This window comes from Ambystoma mexicanum, chromosome 13 (genome assembly GCF_040938575.1).
Source record: "Ambystoma mexicanum isolate Mex_15411 chromosome 13, UKY_AmexF1_1, whole genome shotgun sequence".
In the NCBI taxonomy this organism is placed as follows: domain Eukaryota; kingdom Metazoa; phylum Chordata; class Amphibia; order Caudata; family Ambystomatidae; genus Ambystoma; species Ambystoma mexicanum.
Genome location: NC_090938.1, coordinates 326,334,246 through 326,361,080, shown reverse-complemented (window position 1 = coordinate 326,361,080; position 26,835 = coordinate 326,334,246). Strand labels below are relative to the sequence as shown.

Here is a 26,835-nt window from a genome sequence, read left to right as displayed (position 1 = left end):
ACTGCAGCTATCCCATAGACTCCACCGCAGGCATGACACACTGCAGCTATCCCTTAGATTACACCGCAGGCAGAACACACTGCAGCTATCCCTTAGACTACACCGCAGGCATAACAAACTGCAGCTATCCCATAGACTCCACCGCAGGCATGACACACTGCAGCTATCCCTTAGATTACACTGCAGGCAGAACACACTGCAGCTATCCCTTAGACTACACTGCAGGCTTAACACACTCCAGCTATACCTTAGACTATACTGCAGGCATAACACACTGCAGCTATCCCGTAGACTACACCGCAGGCTTAACACACTACAGCTATCCCTTAGACTACACCGCAGGCATAACAAACTGCAGCTATCCCTTAGACTACACCGCAGGCATAACAAACTGCAGCTATCCCTTAGACTACATTGCAGGCATAACAAACTGCAGCTATCCCTTAGACTACACCGCAGGCATAACACACTGCAGCTATCCCTTAGAATGCACCACAGCCATAACACGCTGCAGCTATCCCTTAGACTACACTGCAAGCATAACACGCTGCAGCTATCCCTTAGACTACACCGAGATTTTGATATTCTGAACGTTTGATAACACAGAAAAGTGAACCCTGGGATTACAGAGGCCTCACATGCTTAGGCCCTAAGCAGCATATTTCTCCTTTTTCACAGGTAAAGGAGAATGTTTTGAAGAATGTTTTGGCCCGGGTTCTCAGACACAACAGACCAATTACATAGTGACCTGTCTAACCTAAGTTGCACCAGCAGAGCTGTACACAGGGCCCCATACTGGAATAGCAGGCAGTCAGGATTTGTGTGTTTTGACACAGTTGAGGATGTGGCATTGGACTGACACAGCAGGTTAGGATGGAAGTACAGTCAGATATGTGGATGGATGCCCTGAGCACAATAGCGTGTGGTGTGGCAAGTCTGCATTGGATAATTTGCTAGATTCTCTGAGTTCTGGAGCAGCAAGGTGCTCTAGGTAACGAATGAGGTGCATTGTAAAAGCTAAGTTCAAGTCCCAGTAGCCTCATTGAGGGTAGGAGGGTAGGAATTAGGAGCCCTTCAAGAGTTGATTGTGAGTACTCAGTGATAGGCTAGTGTGCTGCAGGTGAGGTCTGTGATGCATTGCCAGAGCTACCTACCTTACTTTAGCTATCTCTTTTGCAGATCCACTGTCCTGCCACCTCTGGACTGGCCTCTCCCCAGCCAATATGAGCAATACGAGCTGAAAGTGGAACTGCAGCCACGATCCCACCACAGGGCCCATTACGAGACAGAAGGAAGCCGAGGGGCCGTGAAGGCCTCTCCCGGGGGGCATCCTGTAGTCAAGGTAAGGTGAGTCCACCACACGCTGTGGGCCTTGACCATACTATACATTTGTGATTACGAGTTTGGCAGCTTTTGTGAAATGATCTTAATACATGGCCCGCAATTAGTTGGATTCTGTAGTGACTGGTGACATTTCAAACCTCTGTGATGTAAATACTTACCTAAAATTTGGACTAAGCAAGGTAAAACCGTAAGTTTCTCCCCTCCAGAAAATTATGAAGCAAATGCAACTCATGTATTTTACCTGACCATTTTTGAATAAACTGACTAAAATACGGGAATTCCATGCTTTTCTAAAGGGCCACTTATGAAATATATTAGTCCTTCAAGATCAAGCACAAGCTTACTCCCACTCCACCCTCTCCTTATAGCAGATGAACCTTTGGATTGTCCCAAAGTATGCAAGACTTTGCGCTCTTCAAGTAATCTCCCGGGGAAAGCTCAATCTCTGAACTTGGGTGGTGGGAGAGCCACCAGTGACCAACTCCACCGACCTCAGTGCATTAGCCACAAGCTCACCATCAACCCCCTGTCACATTCCAGTGTGGATGAAGTTAAAGGGGCCTGTGCTGAGAATTGCGCCCAGTGCACTACTGTATTAACTGAAAGAAGAAGCGCATGATGTGGCCGTCTCTACTTGTCCTTCCTTTGTTCATGCACAGCTTCCGTCTCTACTTGTCCTTCCTTTGTTCATGCACAGCTTCCGTCTCTACTTGTCCTTCCTTTGTTCATGCACAGCTTCTCAGGGTGCTGAAAATCAGGACTGTCACAGGGCTTGGTGAAGTCTGGGGCAACAGATTTGAAGAGGCCCCCTTACTATATTCTAAGGTGGGATTGGAATCATCTCTTTGTCTCTCTGTAGTAGCTTAGATTACCAAAATCTTAAACGCCACCAAATGGATCCAGCAAAAAACATTTGTAACTGGTTGACTAGAATTTCAAAGAAGTAATGGTAAGCACCAGTCTCTCCAAATGATGTTCACCCCAGAGCCATGAGTATGTCATGATCAGGTATCAAATCCTATCACCTTGTTGTTTATAAGTAGTGCCATGCACCCTTACGGAGCCTGCCATGCACCCTTCCTTATATAAAATAGATACTCCTGCCATTTCTGAAGCACTTCTTTCACTTCATGCATCCAATTATTGTCTGCGCCTCCTAATAGCACATATTGCATTTTGACCCAAATGTCCTTAATGCAAACTCATGTATGTGCCACTCAAGGATAACGCCAGAAAGACAAGACATTTCAAACAACATCCTGTGCAACTAAAACCCCTCGGTATGACTTCAACACAGCTGTTTATGGGAGAAGGCTGAGGGCTGACACCAGAGGGGACCAAGACACTTGTACTAGTTTGAAGGACGAGTGTAAATGCAAAAAGAGATTCTGTGTATGCCCTGAAAACACATGTGTACCATATAACAGAAGACCTGCGATGTTCAGGTCTCCCAAGACTCACACTATTCTCCAACGGCATAAACCATGTTTAAAGGATCGATTCACTTCTTACCACATGGATAAGATATATGATATTCGCAAAGAAGATATATTAACATGTGTCTGTACCACAAAAATAGGACCAAGGCTAATGGTTCATAAAGTTTCCATATTCAAACATATTTTTATTTAATTTTAACAATCTTAAAAATGATCATATTACATAAAACTCAATGTCAAACGTAATATGTTAAACGAATAAAACATATACTTTACAGAACACAAGAAAACACATACTGTGGGTTGATTTTAAATAATTGTAACACTTCTCCGTGCAAACTTTCACACTGGACTATTTGGTCATATTCTAAGATGTTATAAGTGTATTTTTCAAACCCAACTTGTACAAGTTTCTGTCCTAAAAACACAGACAAATGCAGGACATTCATCAGGGGTAAAATTGCTTGTGTTGAGATAGTGATAAAAGTTTTCCTTCCTATCACTCTCTTATTGCCACTTCTTTAAGCAATGGTGAGCCCTGTAGGTAAAGACAATACTGTTACTAAATTAGTTATTTTTTGATCTTATTATTAGATTTCAAAACACCCCGATCCAAATAGGGTGCTTGGTATGTTTCTGACTTACATACCTCTTTGGCTGTGGTATTTAATTCCACAGTGCTGAACCATTCAATTGGTAAAAATAGGAGCGATTTCCTATTCAAATTGGGAAGATCCCTCCAGTCTCCTATTTATTCTGCAAATGACAAAAAACACAGAAAAAGACCATCTAAAATCTATTTCGACCTGAATAGAATAGTTCTTATTTCTGTAACTTGGTCCTCTTACCTATAGATGAAGCAGGTAGGTTCTACTAATGTATTAACCATATAAATGGGTCATGTGATGGAGGCTCTGTGTAATTCTATAAAGGGAAAAACAGACCACACAGAGGTGTCAAAACCTAGCATAATGGAGTCCAAACTCACATGAGAATGCACAAAATGTATTTAGTAACAATTTCTCAGAGGGGAATTGTCACGATGTATATTCTCTCCTTAAGGGAACACCAGCCATTAGTCAGACCATTGGTGTTAAAAAATTCGACAGGTGGAAATTTCTGTTGGTAATGTGGTCCCACATCTAACTGGTCAAAAATGCATCTATAGTCCAGATGCATCTGAAAACAATTGATGTAATTTAAACTCACTAATGTCAGAAAGCAATTAGCCATTCCATATATCTTAGTAAAAGTCTAGGTTTAAGATAGAGCCAAGGGTTCAGTACCAAAAATAAATAAATAATTGCATCCATCAACAACACACCATTCTTACCTAAGAATCCAAGTCTCTAAGGGATTTCCACATCCAAACACATTGAGCGTGCCATTTTAGTTTTAAAATGGCCGCTATAAGTATTGCACGTGTGATGCGATGACGTCACATGCAACGTGATGACATCACGTGCAACACGATGATGTCACACGTCACGATTACGTCATTGCACAACCGCGCGATGACGCACACGTGCATCACGACCTGATGGAAAAAAGACCATGCTTGCTAACACGAGTTTTTCGGAGGGCATGTTGGGATATGTAGTCCCAAATATAGAAAAACCTACACTTTTATGCAGTGAGCCAATGTCAGTTCGAGTCTATCAGGAGGCCATGCTCATATATACATGTTCATTGACGCCTATTGGGAAATGTAGTCCCAATTGTAAACGGGCCTTATGTGTGGCGGGATGCCCAAAAATAGTAGATGTAAAACCTAAATCAGGTCGGAGAAAAGGCCATGATCATATATGTGTGTAGATTGGGAGAAGTGGTCCCAAATACTGGTGAGCCTTAAAAATGAGGCAATTTGCCCAAAGCTAGTGGATGAAATTCCTAATTAAAGTCTGTGAGATGGAATTCCACACTTATGATAGATTTCTCTGATGCGTGCCTCTGACATATATATATATATATATATATATATACATATATATATATATATATATATATATATATAAACACCTATACCACATTGAGAGGATCCCCTGACGGTGTGAAGAAAAACATTTTCAAAAGAAATGCCATTTACCACTAAGTATCTAATTCTACATATTTCAAAAGGGTCACCTTATGGATTCAATGTTGCATATCAACACAGCAATGTTACCATTTTCAACGATAATCAGGCTGCTCACAATCAGCTTCCCTTTAAATGTCAAAAAAACACAACCTTACAATTCTTATACATTATAGTAACCAGTCACTATTTGTGCCTATATAACAAAGTCCCCATTTGTTAACGAGTTGGCTGAGCACATGGGTGTATTCTATTTTATGCATTGTGCCACTCAATACCCTCATTTAGACCATGAATATGGCTCTTAGTAAGGAAGATTATTTTTTGTTCTAAACTTAAGTTTCTTGTTTATCAAATCTTGTGTTCTTCCTTTCACATGTTTTAGGATTGTCCAAATGAAGTCGGTGCATTTATGATTTTTTTCAAAAAAATGTTTTACGAGTGGTGCTTGTTCCACTTTATTTTTAATACAACTCTCATGCTCAGTCATTCTCGTTTTACATTTGCGATTTAGTCTTTCCAATGTAGTCAAAGCATTTGATTACATATATCACATTTTCCGTATTACAATTAGTATGTTCTGTGATATTCCATTCTTTTTCTAAACCCAGATTCACTGTTTTGGTCTTTCTAGTCTGTATGCACATGGTGCAATTTCCACATGGGTGATGTCCTAGTACCGGAGGAAGACCCCATAGTCTTGTCTGTTGGAATTCTTTATTTTTGTTGTTGCCAATGTCATTCCTCATTACGAGATTACGCATGGTGATGCTCATCTTGAATGCTACCAAAGGTTTTTTGCATTCTTTTGTCATGACTTTGTTCCAATTTTTATTGATAATACCCATCATTTTGTATGACAAATTGCTAAAGGTATTAACAAAGTCTAATGGAGTCTCCGTGATATCCCTATTTCTATGCAGTTGTTGATCCAGGAGGGCTTCTCTATTGTTGTCAAATGCCCTCTTTGCTGCATCCTTAACTAGGCGTTTAGGATAGCTTCGGTTAGTGAGTTTCGCAATCAAGTTATTTGCACCTTGCTCATAAGATTCATTGGTACTGCTGTTTTTTTTTGATCCGCAAAAATTGTCCAAAAGGCAAATTATTTTTTACATGTTGCGCATGGTGACTATTAAAATGGAGAAAGGCATTCTTGTCTGTCTCTTTGGTGAATGTCTTAATTAACAACACACCCTGGTGGTGGTATATGGAGATATCCAAAAAGTTTACCTCAGTGTTGCTCATATTCGTGGTGAACTTAAGGTATCTATTCTGTTCATTCAACCACCCATTGAAATTATTGGTCTCTTCTTCATTTCCCTTCCAGATGACAAAAATATCATCTATGTATCTCAACCAACATAGGATGTTGTCTTGAAAGGGATTGAGACTACGATAGATGACAGTTTCTTCAAACATGTTCACATAAAGGTTAGCTAAATTGGGGGCCATACCGGGCCCCATCGCTGTTCCCTCTACCTGTATGTAGAACTGGCCCATGAATTGGAAAAAGTTGTTTGTGAGTGCCATTTCTGTACACCATTTAATAAAGGAATTTGGGACAGGGTGGTCACCTTCCCTTTTCAAAAGAGTTTCCTCTATCACTTCCAAAGTTGCTAATTGGGGTATGTTGGTGTATAAAGCTTGTATATCAAGACATAAAAGAAGATTTTCATCTGGATTGAAATGATTGCCCACAATCCTATTGATGTCATCGGTAGTGTCTTTTACATAACTCTTCATGCCAGGAATAAATGGTCGGAAGTAAAAGTCTACATATTTGGAAGGAGGTTCCAACAGAGAGTTTATACCGGAGACAATGCGTCTACCTGGTGGTTTTTCCAAATTCTTATGGATCTTTGGCAGTATATAAAAGATTGGTATTCTACCATTTTCTCTCATAAGATACTCTCCTTCTTGTTTGGTAATGAATTCCAAATCTACTGCTTTGGTCACTTTTTCTTTGATAGTCATGGATAACTCCTTGCTAGGATTTCTGTCTATTTTCTTGTAGTGGTCGGTATTTGACAGTAATTTCAGGCATTCTGCTACATAGTGAGACTTGTCTAAAATCCCTATTGCACCACCTTTATCAGCTTGTCAGATGATAATATTGGGATTTGAGCCCAAAAATTTCAAAATAGTTTGTTCATTCTTACTCAGATTGGAGTGTTTCAGAATACCCTTAGATTCAAGGACTCGTATGTCTTCCATTACTTTCTTTTCAAAGACGATGGATTTGGGAGAAAAAGAATGGTAAGGGGCACAAAGAGTTGAGGGATTTCTAAGTCCACTATGGTTGTCAGTGCTGTTGAATGGATTATTTTCAAAATATTCTTTTAAGTGGACTTTCCTCATGAATTGCTGGAATTCCACTCTAAATTCAAAAGGATTATGATACTTCGATATTGCATAATTTAAACCTTTGTTCAAAACTGCTGTTTCTTTGTCTGTCAACATGGTGGCGGAGAGGTTCACTACCAACCCCTGTGACTCCGGGTCTGCATTCGATCCAGAGCCTATTGTCTTTGTGCATTGCCTCTCTCTAAAAAAGGCTGACATTGTCCATTCCTACCTCAGTTGTTGCCTCTTGCCTCTCTACTTCGATTGGGTCTATTATCTCCTTCACTGCTGTTACCACTCGGTCCTGTTCTATTATATTCCTCATTTTCATCTGAACCTCCACTAGAGCTATATGAGGTGTTTCTAAACCAGACTCTACGATTTTGTTGCTGGTTGGAATTTTGTCCTGGTTTAGAATCACCAAATTTGTAGTCCTTATTGGTATATATGAATGCTTTATCATGAGAGAAATTCAGCACATCCTTCTTCATTCGTTTTACTCGTTCTGTAATTGTTTCAGTCTTAAAATCCTGCATTTCTTTAAGATGTTTCTCTAAGCTGTACTTAAAAGCTTCAACTTCAAATTTTTTTCTTTATCTCTTCTTCCAGTGTTTTTAAATCCACTTCTATTTTCTTTGCAGTTTCCTGTGCTGTCTCAATTATTAAGAGAAGCCAATCTCGGCCACATTTATTAGAAATATAGCTCCATTTAAGTTTAAAATCATTATTGTCCAAAAACAATCTCGGTTCGTTTTTGACAATAAGTCCTTGTGGTAGGGTCTGATTCTTGACATACTCTAACATGATTATAGCATGTAACTCGATTCGTATTAACCTTTTCCTCAATTGGGTAAGTTCATCCCATTGGTCATCTTTGTTAAGAATGTCCTCCCAAGACTCACATCATTAGAGGGCGTCCTCATCATTGATTTACATACTTTCCAATCCTAGTGTTGTAGCCAAGTTTCCCTGAAATGCAATACATTGACCCTATCAACTCTGAAAGCATTCCATAACCTGAATTTGATACTGCATTGATATACATTTAATTTGTCAGTTGCAAAAAAATTCTACTGGAATCTGCTGCACTATAACATGTTTTGTCATTGATGGAAGACAAAAAAACAAGGTGTATTGTATGCATTAAATAATATCAATTGGTACACCTTTACACATCTATATCAACACTAAAATCATACACCAAAACCTGAAAGGCACAATTTAATTTGAAGAGAACAACCAAGATACATTGATTAACACGGGTACAGACTACAAAGATGTTCATAAAATACAACTAGGGCATATGTTATGCCTTTCATAAAACATCATTTAAAAGGTGAATCAAAACTGAAAGAGCTCTTATTTATAAGTTTAGGAACAGCAAAGTCTTTCTATGAGTGCCTTTAAGGATATGACCACATGTTGTCTTGTGTTTAATTTTGTTTTCTTTATTGTGTGTTAAAGTCAATAATGTACTTTTCACACAGCAATACAATCATTAATCGCATTACAAATAACTTCCACAAAATACAAAATATAACATTTCAAAGCAAAGAAATCCATGTACATATGCTTCACATTACTACCAGACTGTAAAACAAAATGAACGCTCCTCACATAGCAGCATTTCTGTCACTGACACGGTGAGTGAGTCAGAACTGTCCTATTGCTTCACCCTATCTGCTAAAATACATAGCTTTCTCTATGCCACTTGCCAGACCGTCGTTATGTTTATTGCCAGCGACAAGCTGAGCCCTGCACAATTTAGCCAATAGTTCTCCCCGACAATACCTTGAATGTACTCAACATGTTTCTCATAGTACTTTACAAGGCAGAGCAAGCAGTAATGATATGTCTAACACTTTCTACTTGGGCCACATCACCTCACAATATGCAGCTATGATTTCCCAATGGAATACCTCTCCAGCCTCACGTGTTAGATGGCACCTTCAATTTGTTGAATCTAAGCAACATGAAAATGTGCCTTAGCATCAAACATGGAAATTGGCAAATGTTATATTGTGGTTGTTTATAGGGGAAATACATTCTTGAGAAAGTTGCTAAGGATTTTAACATAGCTACATGATAATAATTCCAGGCACAATCCGTGTGTTTAATGAAAGTCTGAATTTTAAGTTTTGCAAAAAAAAAACCTTTGTGATGGAGCCTATTTATTTTCTTTGTCAAAGTACATGCCAGAAACTGGATCCTGAAAAAGCCAGTTGACATATCCCAGGCTTGCTTCTGATATCTTTGACTTTTCACCGGAAAGCAGGCTTTCAGGGTGTACAGGAGAGAAAATAAAGGGCGCCTGGCGGAGTCCTGATATGCCCAGGTGGGTACATATATTGATAACACAAATAATCAGGATGCGAGATCCTCACAAAAATCCACAGTTTTTGGACATATTTATTTCAATCTCAAAAACTAGTGTCTTAAATTATTACAAACTTTCGCTAAGCACGAAAGCGATACCGGACAGGTCTCAATAAAAACATAGGGAAGTGCAGTTGTGCACCCTCATCGGGATGTGGAGGATGAGTACCCTAGTGACAAGCACATATGAGTATACGAAGTAGGTGACACAAGTAACTCGGATCAGTGCTGCCCGAGGCTTTTCTTCAACCCGTGTGTGGTTTTAAACAAAAACAGTGTACACAACACGAAATTAGAAACATACAACAAAGGGTATTTTCACAGTTGTGCCACAAGTGATCGACACAGTTGTGTTTCGGCCACAATGGCTTAGTAGAAGCTTGTAGTTGTGGTGGCCTTCATCAGGAGAGACTAGTTGGGGAGTCTGTCCGTGGGTAAGATCTGTGGGAGGGAGGAGAACTATGAGGATCTCAAAACGTACATAATGAATTAGGGGTTAATAAATAACAGCTCATTGGTGCTGGAGAAATACACCAGTGGTGTATGGGAGAGCGCAGCTTACCGTCCATCCGTAGTGAGGCGGTATGCTGTTAACCGACCTAGGTGAAATACTAGGTCTGGTGGTGTGAAAAGATTCACCAGTGGTTATAGATCGGCCGTGCCGGGGAAACCGGATTCAAACGGTGCTGGGCTTATGATTAGCCATTGATCTAGAGAAGGGGAAACACAAATGTATACCACTATCAGAACAAAGTGGTGACGAGAGGTACAGTTGGTGAAACAAGACATGTCAAAAGTGCAACAGTCTTGTAATGTACAGGAGTCATGGGGCTCTGGGGCCAGCCGGGACATGGCTTACCTGATTCGCATTCTTTTAGTTCTTGCTGGGTTCACGGCGGCGATGGAAATGGCTGCCTGCCGTGAATCAGCAGATATGACTGGAAGGGTGGACATGCCCCGCATGTGCTGGGCCAATCCCAGTGGGGGTGTGTGGTGGACTCGTGGAGGTGTCGAATGCACCCTATGATAGGCTTCTAGGTACTGTCACTCAACGGGAGCCATCCCGTGCCTGGGGTGTATGCATCCAGTGTGGAATAGAATAAAGGAACTACACTGGGATGTATTATGGGAAATGTAGTCCCTGGGAATGCACAGGTAATAGGTGAGAGAGGCGAGCAAGCCCGCTAGTAAGGGGCTCGTGTAAATCAACATGACACTGTGGTCACGTGTAGTAGAAGGACAGTGATGCCACAAGCAATAACTTCTGGTTATTTCTATATATATCTATATATATGTCATGCTGGGAGAAAACACCAAAGCAAACTGAACATGCACGTGTCTGGATACCAGCATTCTATATCCTTCCCAAGATCCACAAGCATGCCACTAAACCACCAGGGCGGCCTATCCTTTCTGCTTGTGACTCCCTACTGGAACCTCTGTCCCTCTACACGAAGCACTTTCTGAAACCATTTGTGGGCCAAATGAAGTCTTACATTAAGGACAGCACGGAAACTATCAAAATTCTTCAAACAGTTGATTTAACACCTAATTCCATCCTAGCCACTATGGATGTCGAGGCCTTATACACCTCTATTCCACAAAGTGAAGGATTAACAGCACTCGCAAAATGCCTAAACAAAAGAACAGACGTTACTTCTACACCCACCAACTTCATCCTCAAATGTATCCGCCTGGCTATGTCAGAAAACTTCTTCCTGTTTGAACACCAAATATATCAGCAAGTCAAAGGCGTGAGTATGGGCGCAACGTTCGCACCAGATGTGGCCAATCTATATATGGCCCAATATGAAGACGACCACATGTACCATGAAAACAACCCATATAGGGATCACATCAAAATCTGGTGGCGGTACATTGATGATGTCCTGATTTGGGAAGGAAGCAAAGAAGCCTTGACAGCATTTCACCTGTGGCTTAACCAACGGAACGCACACATCAATTTCACCATTGACTGGGATTTCCAGAGCATTAATTTCTTAGACCTACATATCTATCGTTCTGGAAACCAGCTCATAACCGAAGTTTTCCGCAAACCCACGTACAGGAACAGCCTACTGCATTTTACGAGTTACCAGCCCCAGGGTCTGAAATACAACCTGCCCTATGGACAATTTCTTCGTATATGCAGGAACTGCACCGAGAGAGACAAGTTCGAACAACATGCCTCACAGCTACAAACACGTCTTACTGAAAGAGGATACCCCAAGAAGTCCATAAAATCCGCTAAAAAAAGAGCCGCCAACACGGACCGCATCATCTGCCTCACCACCAAGATCAAAGATCCGACAGACAGAACAGTCTGTGTGACCACATTTAGCCCTGTAAGTCATCTTATCAAGACCACCATCAACAAACACTGGCATCTCATCAAGAATGAAGGGAGTCTCTCCAAAAAACCTCTTTTCGCCTTCAAGAAAAATAAAAACCTCAGGGACACCTTAGTGCACACCTTCCTTGAACCAGCTAAAACAGAACCCACGCTTTGGAACCTACCACCGGTCGTTGGACATTACAGCTGCGGCCACTGCGTAGCCTGTAGATACACCAAGACCAGCAAAACCTAAAGCCACAAAAACTTCAAATGGACAATGAGGAATCACACGAACTGCGAGAGCAAGCACGTCATTTATGTCATCAGATGCCCTTGTGATCTCATATACATTGGCAAAGCAATAAGGCCCGTGAAACAAAGGATCAATGAGCATAGATCCTGCCTCAAAAACTCAGTTCAAGACAAGCCTTTGGTAGAGAATTTTGCCAAAAAAGGACACACACATGAACAGTTCACATGGACCGTCCTCCAGCAACTTACCCCGCATAAACGAGGAGGAGATATTAATCTCGCTCTCACCAGATTGGAGCAGAAATGGGTCCACAGACTAGACACTGTAAAGAATGGACTCAATATTACAGTAGAATGGAAACACTTCTGGGACTAGTCCCCTCTCTCGTATAAGGTTTTGTCACACTACTGCCGAGATCAATCATCCCTGCAGCCACCAACTTCCCCTAGACTTGGTGCCATATAGAGCCATTGGGGAGTTGTTGATCCTGCATACCAATGCCACTCGTAACCCGTCATTCGATTCCTAGAATCATGACTAGTACCCCAAGTGTGGGACCCCAATACCTCCTTTTTCACCAACCACACACCACTTTGGTCTCTTGCGAACAATAGGTTGGAGTTGTTTTCACAAATGTACAGAAAACATGCAACAAAAAAATCGTTTTATGCACCCAAGTTGTTCACACACTTTGGCAGCAAGAATCTGTGGCGTTCTACTGTTGTACTGTTTCTGCAAAATATGGATGTGAATATACTTGTTTTACAAAGAGAAACGTGCATGTTCAATTTGCTTTGGTGTTTTCTCCCAGAATGACATATATATAGATATATATAGAAATAACCAAAAGTTATTGCTTGTGGCATCACTGTCCTCCTACTACACGTGACCACAGTGTCATGTTGATTTACATGAGCCCCTTACTAGCGGGCTTGCTCGCCTCTCTCACCTATTACCTGTGCATTCCCAGGGACAACCTTTCCCATAATACATCCCAGTGTAGTTCCTTTATTCTATTCCACACTGGATGCATACACCCCAGACACGGGATGGCTCCCGTTGAGTGACAGTACCTAGAAGCCTATCATAGGGTGCATTCGACACCTCCACGAGTCCACCACACACCCCCACTGGGATTGGCCCAGCACATGGGGGGAGTGTTCACCCTTCCAGTCATATCTGCTGATTCACGGCAGGCAGCCATTTACATCGCCGCCGTGAATCCAGCAAGAACTGAAAGAATGCGAATCAGGTAAGCCATGTCCTGGCTTGCCCCAGAGCCCCATGACTCCTGTACATTACAAGACTGTTGCACTTTTGACACCTCTTGTTTCACCAACTGTACCTCTCGTCACCACTTTGTTCTGATAGGGATATACATTTGTGTTTCCCCTTCTCTAGATCAATGGCTAATCATAAGCCCAGCGCCGTTTGAATCCGGTTTCCCCGGCACGGCCGATCTACACCCACTGGTGAATCTTTTCACACCACGAAACCTAGGATTTCACCTAGGTCGGTTAACAGCATACCGCCTCACTACGGATGGATGGTAAACTGCGCTCTCCCATACACCACTGGTGTATTTCACCAGCACCAATGAGCTGTTATTTATTAACCCCTAATTCATTATGTACGTTTTGAGATCCTCATAGTTCTCCTCCCTCCCACAGATCTTACCCACGGACAGACTCCCCAACTAGTCCCTCCTGATGAAGGCCACCACAACTACAAGCTTCTACTAAGCCATTGTGGCCGAAACACAACTGTGTCGATCACTTGTGGCACAACTGTGAAAATACCCTTTGTTGTATGTGCTAAGACGGATTTCTGAACTCTGTCCTGGCGGCGCAGAAGTTCAGAAGGCCAACCTAATTACTTGGAACAGGGTAACCTCTGGACAAGCCAGACCAATCAGGGTAGCGATCGCGGCGGTCAAGACTAGGTCTCAAGAGGGGTGAGGGTGACTGAAAGCCGGCAATGAGCACACAAAGCAAACTACTCCAAACAGGTGTTATATTAAAAATATATACACATTTATTCCAAGGCCTTTAAAACAATGACCGTAGCGAGAAATCACAATACAACTCTAGTAAACCAACACATACCAAACCAATACAATATATATACAAATACAAACGAGTCTAAAGCGTTAGATGCACGAAATGTGTAGTCCCCCTAGAAGGGGAGGAAAACAGGCAGTGCGAAATAATGATTAGACCCAGTCCGCCTTCAGAGGAACCTAACTAAAAGGAAGTCCAAGCCCTACGAAGAGTGGGGCCTTGTGCTCAAAAGTACCTGCACACGCTGGTGCCAACGGGCAAAAAGGGGAGTCTCTTCGAGGGAATTGGGCAGTTCAGTTCGGTGCACAAATGAAGAAGAACAGAGTTCCGCGACTCAAGCGCAGCCTCCACTGTGGGCCGAAGCAGAGCGCGAGTACGGAAAGGCGTGCTGTTTTGACACAGCGGGGAAAAGCTATGGGCTCCTGCAGGAGGGCGTCCAGTTCCTAGCTATGCTACTCACCAGTCCCCGATGCAAGCAGACCCAGGCTTCTCCGCGTCAGTTTCAGTGCTGGCAGGTTCAGGGGAGCAGGGGACGTCTCGTCGTCGTATAGATTCTGCAGCAGCAGAGTTGAGTTAAAGCTGTCCCAAACGAAGTGAACCCGCACAGTTTACCACAGCAGGGCAACGGAGCGGCTGTGTGTATCTCAGCCAAATGTACACTACTCACTTCAGACCTGGGAATGCCAAGTGTACGAATCATCTGAGAGTGACAAGGACTCGAAATACAACACAACCTGGCGGCGGTTACAGAGCAAGACTCCTGGGTAGGCTGGTCAGTCTGCTGGATGGCCCAGAGACACTTCCGAAGGCTTACGTGCAGGAGATGGTGAAGATGCAGAGAATAGCTGTTCCCGCTATTCCAAGGGTCGAAGTACCAGTACAGGCCTTCTGGTTCGATCAGAGGTAAAAAGGGTTTCACAAAGCGACAGCAGTGCAGAGGAGCAGTCCTTCAGCGGGTCACCAGCGACTCCTCGGTTCAGCCTCGCGGTTGCAGGATACTTGGCTCATCAACACTCACACCATATGTGGACCTATCACGGACCATGGTGGTCCCAGGCATTCACACCACCCTAGACTCTCTGGCACCCAGGATGTGTATTGGGACCAGACATCCCAGCCCACATCCTGGAGGCACACACAAGGCCTGTAGAAGCCAGCGAAAGCATCTGTGTTTCGCGGGAAAGTACATGCCCAAATAAGGAAGGCCCTGGGTCAGCTCGACCTGGGGAAGGTGAAGGGAGCAAGACGGTCAGCGGACAGGACAAAGGAGCCTCGTGGTCTGGCTATTTCGGGAGCCAGGCCACCATTTTGGGCTAAGCACGAGAAACGCACTTAAAACGCCAAAAGGAGCTCAAAACACAAGAAACGATCGCTGCCACCATTCCCGTCCGTGATTCACTTGCACCGATCAGTTACAATCCAAAAAGAGTATCTAGGGCCTGTAGAAGGCTAGAGACCCAAGAGAGCAGTAACTTAGCTTACAGTGCCCTCTTGTGTCATGTTGCACGAAAGCCACAACATGATAAAGAAACTACGGAAAACAGCGTTTCCCGGTACTGACTGTCTTAAGGGCATGTCAGTTTCCCCGTAAGAATGGAGCGAAAGCCGAGAGGAGTGCGGCAGAAGGCTGCACTTCTCTGGCAAAGTCTAGGTCATGGTGAAAACAGCAAAAAGTTTAGGGGTTGCCACATGGAAGGAAAATTACCCACAATTACGAAATCTTTCCTAACACTCGCCCCTCCCAGACTATGGACAGGGGGAACTAATCCACCTCTGGATGAGTCTCTTGTTCAGGTCGGTTAAACATTCTGGACAACCCATCAGCATTGCTATGTTGGACGCTTGGCCTATGCTCAATAGTGAAGTCGAAGCCTTGTAGACTTATGGACCACCTAAGCAACTTTGGATTCTCTCCCTTCATGTTCATTAGCCACTTTAAGGGCTTATGGTCAGTTTGCACAGTGAAGTGGGTCCCATAGAGGTAGGGCCTCAGCTTCCGTAGGGCCCACACAACAGAGAAACATTCTTTCTCCACTGTGGACCATCTGAGCTCTCTGTCCTTAAGCTGGCGACTAATAAAACCAATAGGGTGTTCCTTACCCTTCTCATCTACTTGCGATAGTACAGCTCCTATCCCAGTGTCAGAGGCGTCCGTCTGCACAATAAAAGGTCTTTGATAATCAGGGGCCCTGAGGACAGGGGCCTGGCACAAGGAGTCTTTTAAGCCATTGAAGGCCTTCTCACACTCGTCGGTCCAAGTTACCTTCTTGGGTTTCTTCGGAGTGTTGAGGGCAGTCAGAGGGGCAGCTATGGTGCCATAGTCTGCCACGAAGTTGCGGTAATACCCCGTGAGTCCTAAGAAGGCTCTCACTTGGGTCTGTGTAGTGGGGGTAGGCCAGTCTTGTACTGCTTGTACTTTACTGGGAAGAGGCTGTATCCTCCCTCCACCTACTTCATGTCCAAGGTAAAGCACTGAGCCTTGTCCAATCTGGCATTTACTAGCCTTTATTGTCAAGTGTGCTTTCTGAAGAGCCTGGAGCACAATCCCGAGGTGTTTCACATGGTCTTCCCAGGTGGCACTGAAAACTGCTATATCGTCCAGATATGCAAGACAGAATTCGTCCAACCCATTCAAAACATGATTCACAAGCCTCTGGAAAGTGGCAGGTGCATTTTTCAACCCGAACGGCATTACCCTGAATTGGTAAAGGCCGTCTGGAGTAGAAAATGCTGTCTTCTCCTTGGCATGTTCTGCTAAAGCTATTTGTCAATAGCCAGCAGTGAGGTCAAACGTGCTGAGGTACTTGGAGGCACCCAAAGTATCCATCAGCTCATCTGTTCCAGTCAAGGGATGTGCATCTGTCTTGGTGACAGCATTCAGAGCCCTGTAATCCACGCAGAACCTCCATTCAGAAGTGGCTGCCTTTGGAACCAAAACCACAGGGCTGGACCAAGGACTACTAGAGGGTTCAATCACCCCAAGGTCTAACATCTTGTTGACCTCGGTCTTAATATAAGACTGTACTTTGTCTGACATCCTGTATCCCCTACTTTTTGTAGGTACACTGTCTCCTGTGTCTATGTTATGTTTGCACCAAGGTGTCAAACCAGGCGACTGTGAAAACGGGGGGGAAAACTGCCTAAGCAAACTTTTCACCTCAGCCTGCTGATCAGAAGTCAGGTGAGGGGCCACTCGGACACCCTCAAAGGAGTTATCTGAAGGACCGCTTTGGAACAGGTCAGGGAGAGGTTCAGACTCCTCTTCCTCAACATCTGAAGCCAGTAGCAGTGCTGCGATTTCGACTCTTGGGACGAAAGCCTTCAGCCTATTTACGTGAAACACTTTTGGAGCCTGTCCAGGCCTTCCAAGGTCCACTAAATAGTTAACCTCACCCAGGGGCTCCACCACTGTGTAAGGGCCTGACCATTTGTCCTGTAAAGCTGGAGGCCTTATGGGATTCATGATCAGGACTTGCTGACCAGGTGTAAAGTTGATGAGGGAAGCTTTCTGGTCGTACCAATGTTTCACCAGCGCTTGTCCTGCCTTCAATTTATCACTAGCCAAGCCCATCAGAAGTACTGTCCGTTTTCTGAGCCCCAGCACATAATCTACTACGTTGGTAGTAACAGGGGGAGTGGGCATCTCCCATCCCTCTTTGACTATGGCTAAGGGTCCCCGTACAGGATGACCGAACAGAAGTTCGAAGGGGCTGAAGCCAACACCCTCCTGTGGTACCTCTCGGTAGGCAAACAGTAAGCATGGTAAAAGAAGATCCCATTTTCTTCTCTGAGGTTCTTCCAGAGCCCCAATCATGCTCTTTAACGTTCTGTTGCAACGTTCCACCAGACCATTGGTCTGGGGGTGGTATGCAGAAGAGAACTTGTAGGTGACCCCACATTCTTTCCACATAGCCTGCATATACTTCGACATAAAGTTGCTGCCACGATCCGACACAACTTCTTTAGGGAAGCCAACCCTAGTAAAGATGCCAAGTAACACTTATGCAACTGACTTAGCAGTTACATATTTCAATGGGATGGCCTCAGGATATCTGGTTGCATAGTCGACCAGCACCAGGATAAACCTATTGCCTGAGGATGTTTGGGGGTCAAGGGGACCAACAATGTCGATCCCTACCCTTTCGAATGGTACTCCCACAACTGGGAGTGGTACCAATGGAGCTTGGATTGTCGAGCCAACCTTACCAGATAACTGGCAGGAGGCACAACTCCTGCAGTGACTTTCTACTTGCACCCCCATCTTGGGCCAGTAAAAGTGCATGGATAACCTTTGCTTGGTCCTCTTAATACCAAGGTGACCAGCAAGGGGCACTTCATGCGCCAACTGCAGGAGGAAGGGTCTTACAGCAAGGGGAACCACCAACCTCCTATGGTCTCCTTCTGTAGACGCTGTGGGCTCACTATACAGGAGTCCACCTTCCCAATAAATCTGATGCGTCCCAGGAAGTTCACCCTCAAGCTGGGAGCAGCCCTGTCTCCTTAGGCCTTCCAGAGATGGGCACTCACGTTGGCCTTTACTGAATTATTCGCTGTCAGGACCACCTTCTACTAACAAGTCTTTTATTTCCGGATGGTCGTTGGGGTCAAATACTTCAGGGATCGCCACCTCCTCGTCAGGCCCGGGCGATTGACCAACTTCCTCCACCGCAGTGGTAGGCGAGCTAGGGGGAATATTCTCTTTCCCTCGTCTTGACTTGTTTACTCCTTTCGCCTTGGGTTTCCCCTTCGGCTGGGGCGGCGTATTGGTCTTGGCCAATGCTGCCCGTGCTTGAGACCGTGTGTAGGGTCTGTCAGCAGTGTCTCCTACGAGCCCTAAAGCTCTGAGATCATTGCCTAACAAGACCTTTCCTGGGACGTTTCTCTGAATGCTCACTGGAATCCTGACTGCTGTACCATTTAAAGTAAGATTTACAGGTATTTCTGGGAACATGCGGAGTGGGCCGTCAGCCAACTTAATGGGCATCAGAGTAGCTCTGGCAACTTCCTCTGAGTCTAACAAGGTAGAATCCACTACAGTCCGACTGCACCCACTATCCCTAAGAGCTGGAGTATCCACTCCATTGATCAGCACGCTGTCTTTAAAGTAGTGCTTGGTATTATCTGGAATCCTAGCATAAGCTTCTGCGACTTTAGGCTCCCAGGAACCCAGGGAAACTAAAACTACCTCAGCTTCTATCCCGCTGGGAAATGAGTCTGAGGAGAAGGATGCTCCTGTAATCTCTTCTTCCTCGTAGGAGGAGAAGGCCAGATTAGCGGAGTGGACCCCCAAAGGTTTAACCTTACACCGGGGATCCCCCTTCACATGGTCAGTTGCTCCACAAGCAAAACAAGATCCATTGGGTCGGCTTACATAGGGAGGCTTATTGTAACCAGAGTTCTGTTTCGGAGGCTGACCTCCACTACCCTGTGAGTTCTCTTGTGTCTTACCCTTATTTTTATTTTTGTGGCCCTTTTGAGAAGAAGATTTATCAGATTCTCCACCCTCCTTATCTTTGGACTTTTTCCCTTCCTCCTGCTTACCAGGATGAGTTTTGTCCTTATGGGACACTCAGTGTGACACCCATAAGTCTGCTGCAATGGCCAGCTTCTTAGGATCTATCTCCTTCGAATCGGCCAAATGCTGCTTAAGCTCCGGGGAAGAAGAGGCAAAAATGTGTTACAGCATGACAAGATTTATCATGCCTTCAAAGGTAGAAACCTTATAACCTTCGACCCAGCCAGTCAAGTTTTTTAAGGATTCGGTGACATAAGATACCCAAGTACCACCTTCTTTTTTCTTGTACTCTCGGAATCGTTTTAAATATTGGGCAGGAGTCTTTCCAAACTTTAAAATGAGAGTTTGCTTTAACATTGCGAAATCAGCTCGCTCAGCCTTCGACATTTCCATAATGGCACTACAGTCAGAATGGGGGAGTCTGCTGAGTAAACAGGCAATCTTATCAGCATTGTCAACTTGTTGAACTTCACATGCATACTCAAACGCATTCAGCCAGTCCATAATGTCATTCCTTTCCTCATACACACTGAGCAGATCTTTCGGAAACCGTGGATGAGAGGAGGCCCCAGACCCATGTCCAGGACCCTTGGACCCATTTGCAACCTGAAGCTTGCCCAGTTCCAACTGGTGATCCCTGTCTTTCTGTTTTTCTGCCTGTTCGATTTGTAGTTTGGCTCTGCTGAACTCAAGCTCCTTCTGCCTAAACCGCAGCTCTTGCTTCTTGAATTCAAGCATAGCCTACCCATCAACACTGGCAGAGGAAACATTAGACATCTCATCCTCCCTTTCCTCGTGGTCGCGGTGGATCAGTGCAGCGGCAGAACCATCGGTTCTACCAGTGAGAGCAGCCCCACCTCCTTCCGCACTGTCCTCAGAAGTTATAGCGTCAAGCTGCGCTTCTTGCCACGCCACGATTCTTTGGATCATATCCAATTTCGTGCCTTGAGAGGAAACGCCTCTCTCCGCACACATCTTTTTCAATGTTTCTGATTTGGAAGCATTTAAAGTTAACAAGGTATTTGTTTCCATACTGTTAGATAGGACTATGGCCTTTTTAAAGTTATACTATAACAATTCACTACGTGTCCTGGTAGGAATAACTTGAAATGTCTTAGTTCGTGCGCAACACTGGATACCTTCAGTCGTATCCCACCACGATGCACGAAATGTGTAGTCCACCTAGAAGGGGAGGAAAACAGGCAGTGCGAAATAATGATTAGACCCAGTCCGCCTTCAGAGGCACCTAACTAAAAGGAAGTCCAAGCCCTACGAAGAGTGGGGCCTTGTGCTCAAAAGTACCTGCACACGCTGGTGCCAACGGGCAAAAAGGGGAGTCTCTTCGAGGGAATCGGGCAGTTCAGTTCGGTGCACAAATGAAGAAGAACAGAGTTCCGCGACTCAAGCGCAGCCTCCACTGTGGGCCGAAGCAGAGTGCGAGCACGGAAAGGCGTGCTGTTTTGACACAGCGGGGAAAAGCTATGGGCTCCTGCAGGAGGGCGACCAGTTCCTAGCTATGCTACTCACCGGTCCCCGATGCAAGCTGACCCAGGCTTCTCCGCGTCAGTTTCAGTGCTGGCAGGTTCAGGGGAGCAGGGGACGTCTCGTCGTCGTGTAGATTCTGCAGCAGCAGAGTTGAGTTAAAGATGTCCCAAACGAAGTGAACCCGCACAGTTTGTTACCACAGCAGGGCAACGGAGCGGCCGTGTGTATCTCAGCCAAATGTACACTACTCACTTCAGACCTGGGAATGCCAAGTGTACGAATCGTGTGAGAGTGACAAGGACTTGAAATACAACACAACCTGGCGGCGGTTACAGAGCAAGACTCCTGGGTAGGCTGGTCAGTCTGCTGGATGGCCCAGAGACACTTCCGAAGGCTTACGTGCAGGAGATGGTGAAGATGCCGAGAATAGCTGTTCCCACTATTCCAAGGGTTGAAGTACCAGTACAGGCCTTCTGGTTCGATCACAGGTAAAAAGGGTTTCACAAAGCGACAGCAGTGCAGAGGAGCAGTCCTTCAGCGAGTCACCAGCGATTCCTCGGTTCAGCCTCGTGGTTGCAGGATACTTGGCTCCTGTGTTCCTTTGTTCGTGAGAACTCAGGAGATCGACATGATAGTGGCGTTTCCAGCCCCCTCTTATCCACGGTTCCCTTTGCGCCAAAACAGAGGGGACCCAATGGGAGATCCGCTCATCAACACTCACACCATACGTGGACCTATCACGGACCACGGTGGTCCAAGGCATTCACACCACCCTAGACTCTCTGGCACCCAGGATGTGTATTGGGACCAGACATCCCAGCCCACATCCTGGAGGCACACACAAGGCCTGTAGAAGCCAGCGAAAGCATCTGTGTTTCGCGGGAAAGTACATGCCCAAATAAGGAAGGCCCCGGGTCAGCTCGACCTGGGGAAGGTGAAGGGAGCAAGACGGTCAGTGGACAGGACAAAGGAGCCTCGTGGTCTGGCCATTTTGGGAGCCAGGCCACCATGTTGGGCTAAGCGAGAGAAACGTGCTTAAAACGCCAAAAGGAGCTCAAAACACAAGAAACGATCGCTGCCACCATTCCCGTCCGTGATTCACTTGCACCGATCAGTTACAATCCAAAAAGAGTATCTAGGGCCTGTAGAAGGCTAGAGACCCAAGAGAGCAGTAACTTAGCTTACAGTGCCCTCTTGTGTCATGTTGCACGAAAGCCGCAACATGATAAAGAAACTACGGAAAACAGCATTTCCCGGTACTGACTGTCTTAAGGGCATGTCAGTTTCCCCGTAAGAATGGAGCGAAAGTCCAGAGGAGTGCGGCAGAAGGCTGCACTTCTCTGGCAAAGTCTAGATCATGGTGAAAACAACAGCAAAAAGTTTAGGGGTTGCCACATGGAAGGAAAATTACCCACAATTACGAAATCTTTCCTAACAGTATGTTTCTAATTTCGTGTTGTGTACACTGTTTTTATTTAAAACCACACCCGGGTTGAAGAACAGCCTCGGGCAGCACTGATCCGAGTTACTTGTGTCACCTACTTCGTATTCTCATATGTGCTTGTCACTAGGGTACTCATCCTCCACATCCCGATGAGAGTGCACAACTGCACTTCCCTATGTTTTTATTGAAATCTGTCCGGTATCGCTTTCGTGCTTAGCGAAAGTTTGTAATAATTTAAGACACTGGTTTTTGAGATTGAAATAAATATGTCCAAAAACTGTGGATTGTTGTGAGGATCTCGCATCCTGATTATTTGTGTTATCAATTTCAGGGTGTACATTCCAGTTATCCATTTCCAAATGGTTTCTAATGGATTCAGTGGCACACAGATTGGTTGTTCTCTGTACATCTTTTAAATTTCTGAGAAGAAAGCTCCATTGGTTGTTTTATTTCTTCAAGTGAATTCCATTGTTAAACCCATAAGCTACAACTGCATCCAGCAGAAACATTTCTTAGATATCAATTAACCAGCTTCTGCTGTCTCTGTTTCTTTACTTGATTATTGGGTTTCGTGTTGGAAGTTCACTTTACTATTTTCAGCTAGTTTCTCTAGGATCCAGTTGCTGAAATATCACTTTTCGAGCCTCTTCTGAATGCTTTAAAGCAAGTTTTAATGTGGTTTTTGTACATCTATGTGCACTGCAATAACCCTTCCTCTCCCTGACCATATTTATATGCAGACAACACCATGATATATGATAAGGCATTTATAGCGCGCCTATACACAAGTGTATCAACGCGCAACGAGGCAAGGGAGGGGGAACATAGGGAAGACAGGCAACAATCCTACTAGCCCAGGTGTCATTCAGATCGCGCAAGGGCATGGGAAGGGGGAAGTGGGAAAGTGCGGGGGGAAAGGGGAGGGGACAGTGCAGTACATGGGATAATAGAATAAATAACAATAAGTAAAAGTACGGCCACCAGGTGGCAATTGCAAGGATAAGTGCAGACAACAGGTGTCCAGTGCTGGTAGTGGGACTGTAGAGATACAGAAACAGTCCCCAAATGCAGGGGTTGCCAGGAAGACAGTGCAGGTGTGTGCTAGAGGGGGAGGGGACCTGGGCCCGAGATCAGAAGGTGGCCAGGTACCCAGTGCAGTTAGTTTCAGCCAGGAAGTCAGCAGGGGAGGGGAGGAGAAAACGCAGAAGCAAAGAGACAGGTTTTGAGGTGCTTCCTGAACCGAAGATGATTCTCCTGAAGTTTCGGGGAGGCAGGAAGGCTGCCCCAGCCGAAGAAAGATATCTACCACCGACACGTTGCTTGGAGAAGTGACTGACCCTGAGGGAGTTGGAGGGGATGAGCGAAGAGCTCGAGAAGGAAGATATTTAGGAAGAGAGAGTTGAAGGTATTGAGGCCCCAGGCCCCAGAAGGCCTTGTGGACAATGCAGAGGGTTTTGAACTTAATCCTCGCAGCCACTGGGACCCAATGGAGAGATTTCAGTCCTGGAAAGATACAATCCCTGGGCTTGAGGCCAAGGAAAAGTCTCACAGTCCTGTTCTGGATGATTTGCAGAGGGCAGAAAGTATAATTAGGCAGATTTAGAAAGAGGCTGTTGCAGTAGTCCAGCCTAGAGAAAACCAGAGCTCTGGAGACATTGAGCTTCTGGGGAAGGAGAGGAAGGAAGAATACCTTTGAGGAGGTGCAGATAGTAGTGTGACTCTTAGAGACGTCAGAGATGTGAGGAGAGAAGGAGAGTGCGGAGTCGAAGATGACCCTGAGGTGTGCCGATGAGGAGAATCTCGGTCTTACTGGCATTAAGGCAAAGATCAAAGGCGCGACACCACTCCAGGATGGTGGACAGACAGAGATGAGAGAGTGAGAGGAGGTGGCTGAGGGTAGCCTAAAAATGAGCTGAGTGTCATCCACATAGCACTGGAAGTTGGGGCAAAGTGTGGCAATGCGGTGGGCAAGAAATGGCAGGTATTGGTTGAACAGCCAGGGAGAGAGGCTAGACCCCTGGGGAACACCACAGGTAGAGATAGAGATGGAGGAGAGGAAGGACCCAAGTTGAACCTGGGAGGGTCGATCAGAGAGGAAAGAAGTCAGCCACGCCAGGGCCTGACCTGTGATACCCAGGTTATCACAGAGACAGTTGAGCAGGATGGCATGGTTGACCGTGTCAAAGGCAGAAGAGAGATCAAGTAAGATGAGGACACAGGGGGTGTTGGAATCAAGATTGGAGAGCAGGTCATCAGAGATGTTCAGCAGAGCAGTTTCCATGCTCCTGGCAGCACTGAAGCCAGACTTCTGATCATGGAGACAACCAACAGATTCAGTGTGAAGATTGAGCTTGGAGATGGCCAGCTTTTCCAAGAGTTTGCCCAGGAAGAGAGTGATGGAGATTGAGCGATAGTTAGCCGAGCAGGACGGGTCGGCAGAGGTTTTCGTAAGAAGAGGATGCACAAGGGAGTGCTTCAGGGGGGAAGGAACGACTCCAGTGGTGAAGGAGTGGTTGCAGAAGTCGGCCAGGGCGGGAGCCAGGGAGTCAATGTGGTCCTTGATGGTTTTGGAGGAACAGGGATGAACTTGTTTTGATGAGACTTTTATAGATCAGACTTGTCTAGAAACCTATGTCTGGGGAGAAAAACTGAAAGGCAGAGAAGGAGGGAGGAGAGGTGGCCGAAGAAGGGCCAGAGGAAGAGAAGGGAGTAAGGGGAGGAAGGGGAGAGGAGGAGAGAGAGGACAGGATGTCCTTAGTTTTAGAGATGAAATGAGAAACCAGTGCCGTGCAGAGGGCCTGGGAAGAGACAGGAGAGGTAAAGACTGCTGCAGGATTGGCTAGTTCCTTGCAGGTTTTAAAGAGATCAGCCGAGTTGTTAGATGCTGCAGAGACACAGGCTTGGATGTGAACTCTCTTCTTGGTGACGACAGAGAGCCGGTATTGCCTTTGGAGCAGGCGGCAGGCCAGTTTGTCAGAGGATGTACATGAAGCACGCCATTTCCTCTCAGCCACCCTGCACTTGCATTTAAGGGTGACGAGGTGAAAAGTCCACTCTTCCCTGGCTTATCACTACCCCACTTTTCAACCCTCCTCTTCACCCTTCTTTCAGCCCTCCTTTCCCTTGCTTCTTCATTTCCCCCACTCCTCTCCACCCCTCAGTCCTCATCGTCATCGACCATCTCTGCAATGCCTATACCAGACACAAAACTAGTGGCTTTGCCAATAATTGTTTAGCTTTTATATAGCCCTTCTTAAGGTGGTCAATGTTTTATATGCTCCCAATGTCTACATTTAAATGCAATGAGCTAAAAAGCGAGGTGACTTGCCCAGAAGCACACCAATTTGGGAAAGTGGGAAATCTACCTCTCCTGTTTCCAAATGATACACCTGTGCCTAAAACAGTAAGTGCAGGGGATGTGGGAAAGGGAAAGGTGGGAAGGATGGGGTGGACCAGAGTCAGGCTAGTCCAGGAAGGGTGCCTGGCTCACTGTAAGACTCATAAGGGACTAGGCACCAGTCGCAGAGGGACATTAGCATGGGGGGGGGGGAAGGTGGAGAAGAAAGGGAGAATCTTGAGCAGTTTCCGAAACTTGAGAAGATACGGCTGAAGTCAGAGGGGGCAGGGAGGCCATTCTAGATGGAGCTTTCTGCCGAGGAAAGGGATCTATCTACCTCCCACTCTCTCTTGGAGAAATATTTGACCTGCAGAGTTTGAGCCAGATGACTGAAGGACTCTGGCTGGGAGGTATTTAAGGAGAGAAAGCTGGATGTAGAGAGGTCCCAGGCCCCAGACAGCCTTGTGAATGATGCAAAGGGTCTTGAATTTGATCCTTATAGTCAGCGCGAGGCAGTGGAATCAGTTCATTGTGGCTATAAGTTCTCCCAGATGCATGTAATAGTGTCTAGTTCTGTTCTGTACTCCAATATACATTTATTTTTATTTATTTTATTTATTTATGTATTTATAGTTGTATTTCATTAAAATTTAACTTTTACAATTTACATTATAAAATTCATATGTCTACTAAAATATGTATACGCATACATTTGATCACATGAGTCTATTGACTGACAACAACTTAAAATGGAGAGTATTAAAAATCATTATCATCTTTTTGTTTTTTCTTTTAATTATTTGATTACATTTTACTCTTTAGCATTCATT

The 26,835-nt window shown here is 45.1% G+C and overlaps 1 protein-coding gene across 1 annotated transcript in view; it reads left to right on the top strand.

Moving 5' to 3' along the window:
• Positions 1–26,835, top strand: part of NFATC4 (nuclear factor of activated T cells 4) — an 889,306-nt gene that overhangs the window by 373,452 nt on the left and 489,019 nt on the right. The window contains exon 3 of the mRNA XM_069633813.1: positions 1,180–1,342. Within this exon, the coding sequence (XP_069489914.1) occupies positions 1,180–1,342 (163 nt within the window). The remainder of the gene's footprint in view (positions 1–1,179; positions 1,343–26,835) is intronic.